The 10973-nt window shown below is 33.0% G+C and overlaps 1 protein-coding gene across 1 annotated transcript; it reads left to right on the plus strand.

The window, feature by feature from the left end:
• Positions 1-385: 385 nt before the first annotated feature.
• Positions 386-2000, plus strand: LOC124410265. Its single transcript, XM_046888495.1, has 3 exons — positions 386-707; positions 784-928; positions 1662-2000. The coding sequence occupies exons 1-3, from the start codon at positions 516-518 to the stop codon at positions 1955-1957; spliced, it is 633 nt and encodes a 210-aa protein (XP_046744451.1). The 5' UTR covers positions 386-515; the 3' UTR covers positions 1958-2000.
• The last annotated feature ends 8973 nt before the right edge of the window (positions 2001-10973 follow it).

Here is a 10973-nt window from a genome sequence, read left to right on the forward strand (position 1 = left end):
GTGACGTATCGATCCGCGGGGTCACCCGGGGTCACCAAAGTTCAGAGCCTCGCAGTTCAGCAACCCCGTGGAAAATGAACCCGTCCTCCAGTTGCACAGGGCCAGTCACTTGTAATTTTTTCATTCAATTTTTCACAGTTCTTTTCTTGTCTAATTCGACCATGATCCCAGAATTCCAGAGCCAGGCTAAGTTTTTTAGTTCTCATTTTTTTATTCACAAAAGCACCAAACATACGCAAATTATATTATATTAACTACAAGTTCTTAATAAACGAGGGAGAAATAATCGTGAAAACAAGTTTTGGATTTAAGATGGCGTCGTCTATCAGAAATCTAAGAAAGTCGATACCTCCAACGGTTAAAGTCGAACTCGAATGAAACTTTGCATGAAAATTCTTGCCATCGGTCCGAAGGTCTGTGAATTTTTTCAAAATTTTTTATCACCGCACTCGCGAATGGTTATATCTTGAAATTTCGAAGTGGGAGCGGTTGGTGTAATTCTCTCGTTTTTCAGGATGATCGGAGCCATGCCAGCGGTGGCTGTCCGCCACGAGCGACGCCGACAAGAAAAGAGGCTAAAGCGTCCCAGCCAGCTATACCTAGGTGGTCAATGGATGCCACCGCCGCCAGGATCACCGCCAACGCCGAGTCCCCACGGCCCCAATAGTCACCTAGAACCCTTGCCGGAGTTATACCTATGCGGAAAGGTAGTTTATCGTTCCTCGATTCCCCCTTTCGAGCTGCATCATGATCCGAAAGTTAAACTGATTGAAACGCTTGCAGATATCCGGTCTCCACGCAGTCGTCGTATGCCTTCTTCTCGGAGCCGTCGTCCTGGTCGTTGGTCTGGTCCAGCTGGCGCCTGGAGCGACGACGACCGACCACAGACTCGTCCTCCTCGTAGCCGGGGCGGCTCTCCTTTTACTGGGTAAGAAATTGCCGTCGTTAAAATACGATATTCCGTCACAAAACCTTAGAATCATTTGAGAGTGAGTTGAATCGCACCCGAAGATCTGGAGCACCGGATAATAATTCTTCTGCGATGACCAGCAGCTCGTGAACGTGACATCTTACGGCTGTCCAATCGCGTTAGGGGAGAGTGAAAAACAATGAATAATAATTGAATCGACTCGTCGTCCCCGCAAGGCCGTCTCTGCCGATAAAGTTAATGCTGAAAGACAGAATGAGGTCCGCCAAAACACGTTTCTTCAAATCAGTCTCCCCCAGTTACATGATAAAAAACTTCTGTTCAAAATTGCAATCCATATCTGCTTTTCATTCCACCGGTATAATCCATCCTATCAGTGAATCAATGAGCTGCCCATATCGTATAATACTCGAGTTGTAGAACGGATTCTCGTCGTCTTTGAGCTCAGTAACTTGTATTGGAAACACAAGGGGGATGAAAAAGGCGAGACAAAAAGACCAGAGAACGAGTAAAACGACCTGTCTAAAGGAGCAAGTCAAGTCGAACGAACCGAGTCGACTCGCGTCGCGCAACGAGATAGGAAAAGAGACAAGGGGTGCAATGGGAGAGAAAAGTGATTCGAATTCATCCCTTGAGCGAGTCGCTCGGTCTCTTTCGCATCAGAGATGTTCATTATTCATTTATTCATAGCCATGAGTGTCGTCGTTACCGTATTTCCCGTCTTTCTTCACAGGCATCGCCCTGGCAGGTGTGAGATGTTACGTACTTCACTGCATGCCTTTGCCGGCCCAGCTTTCCCCAGTGGCAACCCCTGTACCTCCGGTCGTCACAGACCCGCCGGCAAGAGGCGGGACTCTGGACCTGCTGGTCGGTCATCAGAATCAAAATCTCCACCAAAACACTCCGGAATTAGACGCGCTTATGCAGACGGAGAACCAGAACCAACATCACCATCATCATCATCATCATCACCACGGTAACCACAAGAAGAAGCGAAGTTCCCAGGGTTCTCATACAGAGGAAGCTTAATGGGGGTAGTGTGATCGAATTCCTCGGTATAATCGAACGTCAAAGAAACGGAAAGAAACAAAACTATACATAAAAAAACACACACGAGTACACATAAAAAATGGAAAAAAGAAAAAAATATATACAAAAAAAAAAAAAAACAAAAAAAAAAAAGAAAAACTATATAAGCAAACTTACAAAGCAGAACTAAACGGGGATGTGCCTAATCAGAAATTATGCAATTATTAAACGAAAATATAATATACATATTCTGAGTTCGTCATGTTGTTACGCGCAACGTTAAATCCCTGAGCCCTGTTGTGAGTTGACCTGAACGGCGATTTCTGTTGCCTCCTTAAATCTTCCAGGGAACACGATTAAGTATAAATGAACATTCGAAGATATATCTCAAAGACAAGAAAAAAAAAAAAAAAAAAAACACTCGGTCCATAATGTTTGGCAGTTAACATTAGTGAAGCTAATTTTCATGATTGGTGCATGAACGGCGCTTAATTTACGCAAACAACTAATTGAACCGTGTAACGTTATTATTAATTAGAAAGATGATTGATGATTTATGTACGTGTTTGTTTTTCAATTACTCGCTGACACATTCGAACGAATGTCGATATAATTATGCATACGCTGCTTATATATACGATAATAAGAGACAAACAATAATTTATTTGCCTTTCAAACGATGAAGTTTTATCGGTCAAACATTTCGCGAAAGTTGTATACTTATGCATATTATATACATTAGTATAATTATAACATAATTACTTATAATCAGGATTATATGTGTAATAAACTGCGATAGTCTTTTCGGTTATAAATATTTATCTTCATTCCTATATCTGCACTTTGTCGATCTTCTTCTTATCGTCCAGGATGGAAAAGAAAAGAAAAAATGTGTTCGCGGTAAGTTTCGCCGCAGCGAACCAACTTCCGAAAATATATAATTTTATACCGCGTACGTTGTTATTTATTATAAATATATAACAATATTTTTTAGTTTTTTTTTTTTGTTTTTTGTTTTTTTTCCTCGACTCCGTAAAAATCAAAGCTAGAAATTACTCGATGAAAATGAAATTACAAGTAAAAGGCTTTCCGCGTCGTCGACGAATCTTCGATACTTTTTAATTAATTAATTCATTGTTAATCGAAAGTGAAACAGCGATCGAGTTTCAAAGTACGGTTGGATTGTTTAAAATTGTAAAGATTTGTTGGTGCTTCATGTTGAATTAACAGTTAGAATATTGAATTATATACTTAATTTACACTTCGAACTGTTTATTATATTTTACTAAGACGTTTTTTTCTTACAACAACTTTTACAACTGTATTATACGTATATCTATATTCTTGATGGGATCTAACAGCGAACAAATCTTTGTATATGGGGAAAAAAATTTGCGTCCTGTGTTGAAATATTGAATTTAAAAACAACTGAAAATCTGCCGAATGAATAATCAAAATTTTCACAAGAGAGTATAATAATAATAATAATATATCGCGTTCATGAATTAGATGAGACACAACAATTAAAAAAACTGTTAAAGCTGTCACAGCAGTCAAAGTAGAGTTTCAAAACTATCAAAATCAAAACCCGTGCATTATATAAAAATAAAGAAGATCAATTGCATGAATAATCGTGAAGCACAGATTTTTAGAATTTCCAAAAATCAACGTCTCCAGTCTATCCTATGCCGGCATTGTAAATTACAATATTATACTAACAATACAAGAGCACAACAGTAAACTAATCAACGCAGATTAAATCTAAAATGCAAAACGGCAGCTTTATTTGGTGTTTAATGTTAAGGGTTATAAAAAAAAAATTGACCCCCCCCCCCCCCCCAAAGGCCGATTAATAAAATTATTATCGTCATTATAATGACGTTATATAATATGATACATACATATAAATTATAAATATATTCTATGTAAACTGTATAGCGTATTGTAAAACTTTTTCGACCAAAGTGAAAATTGTGTTACGAATGTGTTGAGTAACTCATATATGTATAAGTGCGAATGCGCGTGCGTAAGAGAATAAATTGTAAGTGTGCCAATATACAAAGGAGATGCGAGTGTGTGTATTAAATTAATCGAACAACAAATGTTATTCGAATGTTCAAAAATAATTTTTCGACAAATAACAATACTGAAAAAGGTTTGTTCGCGTCTCTTGCCTCGTACTTTTATGCAGTCTTCTTATTACATAATAATACATAATATATATATATATGCTTAGAATTTGATATTTAGGATATTGTATATGTAATAACGCGTAATAACGCGCGTAAATATATTTATTATAATACCGATGAAAATCGCACATTCGTTACGTATACATTACCGATGTATTCGTTCAGTATTTAAGACGCCGTTAAACTGTATAATTACGTCTGACTTCTTGACCATAGATTTGGTTTGAAGAAAGAAAAAAAAAAAAAAAAAAAAAAAAACGCTGTAATCTTTCGTCATATCACGTGTATTTCATTTTCGAGTCGCAGCGTAATTTCTATATTTACTTAACGTATGGAAAATTGGCCAGATCCAAAGCCTGAAATTGAAGTAAAAGCGGAGATGAAAATGTCACTGATTGAATCACGTGAATTTTTTTTTTTTTTTTTTCACATTTCTTTGCATTATCAATTAACGGCTGATTCGATTTAATTATACTTTGCATTTTTTGTGCAGCGACAAGCTTTAACGTTCATGATCGAATTGAAAGAAAACGTGAAGAATAAAAGAAAAACTAGAAGTATTAAAAACTGTATATATATACAAAGCTCGATCTCGATTTTCAAGAACATTGATATTAAGCTATTAGGCGAAAATATCAATATGACATAAAATGAAATGAACAAGTATTTCAATGCGATAATTAACACGGTATACAATAATTATATACTGTACACGATAATTATTAATTATATATTTGCACTGTGCAACACACGCGCACTGTTATATCAATGGTACGTATATTTATATGGGCATTCCATGTCAAATCGACCAGATCCTGATCGTCGCATCTTTTATTAATCCCGAATTTTTTTTTTGGGTATAATGGGACCTCAAAAATACGTCAAGTAATTTTTTTACATTCTTCTGAGGAAATTCCTCGCGAGGAATGAGGAAAAAAAAATGCCCAACTCCCAGAGGATTTATTTATTTATTTTCATTTTTTAGAAAAATTGATAAAAAGATTAGTCAAGATATTTTTTCGAGATCCTACAAGATCTCGTAGAAAATTTTGGGGGAAAACAAAAAAATACGATGGTCTAGATGCTTATCGAGTTGGCATGGAATGCCTCATATATAACAATTACAAGATATTATGATAAGGTAATGCGGGGCGGTCGTAAATAATTCTGTACAACCGTATATTTGATTTCGCGATGAACAAAAAAAAAAGAAATAAAAATAAATTTTAAAATTTACAAAAAAATCAAAAAAAAAAAAATCAAGTAACCGCACAAGCTATTTGAGAGAAGGGCCAAAATGTCGAATATTAGAGAAACGGAAGAGCGAACTTTTTTCGTTCAAGATTTTTAAAAATCTCACAAGAAGAAATCAAGCATTGTTGCAAAAAAGCATTTTGATTGCATCAACGATTCAATCGCATTATATACGTGTATATCTATACGATATAGGTAATAATTATTGTATGATTCTGAGGCATCGCGTACAAAAAAAAAAAAAATATATATATATATATATATACATACATGCATACATACACATATATATATATATATATATATATATATATATATATATATATATAATAATTAAGGTACCTATCGCAGAATCTTTTTTCAAGCGCAATCTCTCGATAAACCTATAAGGTAAGGTATCATATAGCAAAATACTGTTATACAAAACGAAAAGTGTATTAAAAAACATTTATGTACCTAACAATCGATATACGCGATGCATTATGGAGAAAAAAAAAAACTATGCCCTGTGAGCTTGCGTGTCAAAATCAAGTACCTACATTAAACAAACGTCAACTATTATTGTAACATGAAGCACGAGAGAATTTTAATACGCAATAATTATAATAATAATATAACAAGCTCCGAAATATTCGAATCAGACGTTTCTCTTTCTTTCATCAATCAAATTTACGTATACGCATTATTAAATCTTACGCTGAAAAAGAGTTTATTTATTGTTAACAAATGTATATTTGTATATGGCGAAATAAATGTTTCGTTATTATTCGCAAATTTTAGTCAAAGCCATATATGATTTGTTAACAATTGAAAAAAATTCTGTCAATCATTATTTGGCTCAATTAAAATTTCACAATAGTAATAACAAAACATTTATTTCGCCATATAAAAATATACATCTTTTAACAATAAATAAACTCTCTTCTCATTGATATAAATATAGAGTCGTGTTGCCTTTTGTTATATTTTGTTCAACGTATAATATAACTCCTTGATAAATAAACGCGACACGCAAGTTCCGCATACTTGACTACCGCTGGGGTCCACTTATATTTATTAATATTTCCTATACACCTAACCTGAAGACATTTGAAAAAAGCCATGAAAAAAATATACATACATATATATATAAACACACACACACACACACACAAACATACTCGTATAATATCTATAACATAGCTCTATACAAGATGTTTATCGATATATATTAAGAATTAAAAAATTTTAAATTGATAAATATATTTACACATTATACATAACTATAATATTATATCTCATGAGCTTTTCCTTTCACGTATATATACATTATATTATATACGCATATACATATATATTTATTTATTCCTGTGTAATGAAAATATGCTTTTTTTACACCGAATTAAAAAAAAAATTTAAATGAAAAATATAAAAAATTCCAACATTCGAAATGAAATAAAAAGTGAAATATAAAAATATCGTGTGAAGAAAAAGGAAGAGCAAGGACGTGCAGATATCTAGAATATGTTCAAATTCCTATTATAAATTATATATTATATGGGGTAGTCCAAACGAAGGTGAACAAGGTCGCCGATTTATTCACCACCTCTAACAATAAGCCAATAAATACAAATTTTCTAATCTTTTCAGATTTTTTTCACTTGCCGTTTAGGAGTAGGTATTTTAGATCTCATGATCCATAAACTCGAAGACTGTGCATTTGGGAAAAAGTTTCAAAGAGGAAAATATTGTGTCTTCTTCTGAATTGGTCGAACATAATTTTTTTTTTCAGAATTTTCTGGAAATCGTAAGTCATCGTTTTGAACGAAATACTTTGAAAAATCGATTTTTCTCGATAACTGCGTTCTCGAATCATTTCAATCTATTTGTGAATATTTTTTTTCTTTTTTTATTAAAAAGAAAAACTTTCTACGTTTGACGCAAAATTAGGAAATGTATATGAGGTGAATTAAAAGTAAGAAATAAATCACTTGTTCACTTTCATTTGGACTATCCGATATATATATATATATATATATATAATACGAATAATATATATTTACGTTCAATATTTATATCTTATGATATTTTAAAAATTTCCGACGCCAGAAGAAACGAACTTGAACACTGATCTCATTATCTCGATCGAAATGTTGAATTATTATGCTTTTTAGTATTGTACAATATTTCGTGGCGCGGCTGATAGGGGCGAAGTTATTTATTTAAATGGCATGAATGGCAGTTTTGGCAAAAATAAAATTAAAGCTTGCGCGTGTTTTTCAAACCGCGAGATTTTGTTCAGTATTTAAAGTAGGTATTCGAAATGTTTAAAATAAAAACTAATTAAATGAATAAATAAGTTGCATAATAATGACGGAAGATAAATATATAAAATGATATATAATATATTATACATAAGTAAATAAATGAATAAATTTTCAAAAAATCCACGTTTTGACCACACATTATTCTAATTATATGTCATTACTGCGGTTTCAACTTGATAACTGTTTATATAGCCAATTAAGAGAGAATGTGTATAAAAAATTTTAACAAAGACTTTTAATTTCGACGGCCGTCATTTTGGCTTTGGTAAATTTTTTCGTTTACAATCTGAAAACATAATCAAAGTGTGCAAAAAAAAAACAAAAAAAAAAAAAAAAAACACAATTTTAACCCGTACCACCGAGTGATTGAAATTTTGAATGGAAAATATCTGTATTTTTTTTTTTTTTCTACCAATTCTCAAATATTTTTTACACTCATAATATCTATGAAGAAACTTAACTCAGTAACTCAGCAGACTCTTTGGAAATATTATGAGGCATGAAATGCAATGTTTACAGATTTTTTGAGCTGTGATTTCTCTGCTTACAAAGATTACGTAGATAATGAAAAAAAGTGTTTTCAATTTTTCAAATTTTTTTCATCACAGCTCGATAAATCTGCAAACATTTTATACATCACCTCATCATATGCCCAAAGAAATTCCTGTGCTACAAATTTTTTTATCGATATTATGTGTGCAAGAAATATTTGAGTATTGGTGTATAAAAAAATAAACGTATTTTCTATCTAAAATTTAATATTATCCAAACGCCTACAAATTCTAAACACATTTTTCTTTTCTTTTATTTTCTTTGATTTGTTTATTTCTTATTATTTTTTTTTTTTTTTTTTTTTTTTTCGGCACATTTTGATTAAATTTTCAGTACGGGAATGAAAATTTTTTTTTCCAAAGCCGAAATATCGGCTGCTCTAATATATCTATAAAAATACCTATAAAACTAATAAATGATAATGAACACAAAGCACTGCAGCCATCTGTGAATATTATAACCTTAACTTTACGACAACTGACTTTTAATGTTAAACTCTAGGCCATGCAATTATTAATGCCATTGGATGCAGACTTACAACATAATGATATATATATATATATACATAAAAACATGATAATATGTATAATTGCATTTGTTGTGACATGTGATCTGTAATTCTATGCTCTAGGAACGTATTTTTCTTTTTCTTCCAACAAAACCGCTCGATTTCTTTCGATATATATATACATATATTATATATTTCTAACAATTTACGACGAAGCGATAAATTTTCGTTTCTTATACACGAGAGAAGTTGAACAAGAAAAAAAAACAAAACAAAAAAAAAAATAAAATCATATTAATTCTGATCGTACCAACACAGTCAATTTTTTTGGTGACTCTCTACGAAGCTTTTTATACACGATTTCAGTTTTGTTACAGATGATGATATTCATTATAACGATAAATTTTCCGACATTTAACGAATCCCTGAGAAAAAAAACACGAAAAACAAAAAGAACAACACTGATATTGAATAAAATTGAACTGTGTGGTAAATAAAGTATTGTAACCCTGTATGTGATTCTATTGTAAAACTCTACACAACTATTGTAAACTTTCAGAGTTTAATAAAGCGTTTTCACTAACAGTAAATTATGGATAGACTAACAATCAGTCAACAATTGATATTAGGTTTAACTTCCGTTCGTTCGATTCCTAAGCTCCCGCTACCCAAATAAAAACGATGAGATTCTTCGTTAAATTTGTTAAAACGTAAAAACGATCGATTTTAACATAAACGACAGACATAAGATCTGTAAAAACTGCGTTACCGACGAAAAATGGAAAACTTCGTTTACCCTGCGAGTCGGTGAATGAAAAGCTTAGAAAAACCATCGCGACGCGACGCGATGCTCGGATTTTATTAATAGCCACCAATCGGATGCCGCAATTTCGCACGTCACCGTCGTCCAATCGAAACTCTCAGATTCCACCCCTGTGTACTGGGACAGCCAATAGAAATTTGTGAAAATATTCTGAATCGAGGAATCAATTTCCAACCCTAAGAATGAACGAAGCAGACGTGACCGGCGTGGGAAACGAGATTTTCATTCAGCACCGAGGCTGTGGAGAAAAATACGTTTTACGCTTTGCGAATTTCTTAACGCGGGAAACTTGAAGAAAAAAAATCGAATTATTGTCTTTTGAAAAATCGACTGACGTACGATGCAGACTTAAAATCAGTCAGATTTTTTTTTTTTTTTAATTTTCAGGAATAACCGAGATTCGAAACAATATTGGCAAAAGTCTTTGACGGATGTTTTCTTTATCGAATAATTTCTCCAAGATATTTAAAACGTTTTATTTCCTACAGGAACCTGAACAATTACGTGAGAAAATAATTATTGTAGGAAATAAATTGAAAAAAAAAACAACCATTCTGCTTGAATGCTATAAACGAGTTGCTGCCACCACCACCACCACCCCCGACCATCACCCCAACATGCTGAACTAAACTCAAAGACTTGCAGTCCTCTAAAAATTACATACAAGGATGGAGAATTTTAATGACGTTGCATGGCATACTCTATACATAAATACACGAAGAAATGAAATGCGGCCGCGATTTTTGCGCATTCGAAATTCCTGAAGGATTATTCTCGGTCTGAGATATTTCATAACGATGATAACTGTTGTGATAATGGAATATGAATCATACAATATCGATATATGTCAGTTAAAAAACGTGACCAAGACTTTGTGCAGAATTTCAATCACGCTTTGACTGTAGATATAAGATATATAGGTATATCGCTGCATTTGACGCGTGGGAGGAACTCGATAAGAACCCTGGATATTAAAATCTATATATATTATATTCCAAACTTCAAGTTGAGTAGAAAATTTTTCACCTCGATTGATAACAACGATATTACGATAATATACGATAAATAAACGTGCAACGAAAAGGAAATGTGAAATTTTTACACGCCGCTGAAGTAAGAATAAACCGAGAAAAATATTTTTCGCCAATTGTAATCCGGATGACGTCAATTCTGGATACACGTACTCGGTGAGGAGTACGGTATCAAAAAAAAGCAAAGAAAAATATCGGCGCACTCTCCGTATAAAAAAACGTACAATTTTTACACTACCCGCAAAATTATATATGTATATATGTGAAGAAAATGTTGATATCATCGATTGATTCCCAATAATTCCGGCGATCGTGCAGAAGTCGGAAAAAAAAGAGGCAGCCCTTCGTCT

This window comes from Diprion similis, chromosome 9, assembly GCF_021155765.1.
Source record: "Diprion similis isolate iyDipSimi1 chromosome 9, iyDipSimi1.1, whole genome shotgun sequence".
Taxonomy (NCBI): domain Eukaryota; kingdom Metazoa; phylum Arthropoda; class Insecta; order Hymenoptera; family Diprionidae; genus Diprion; species Diprion similis.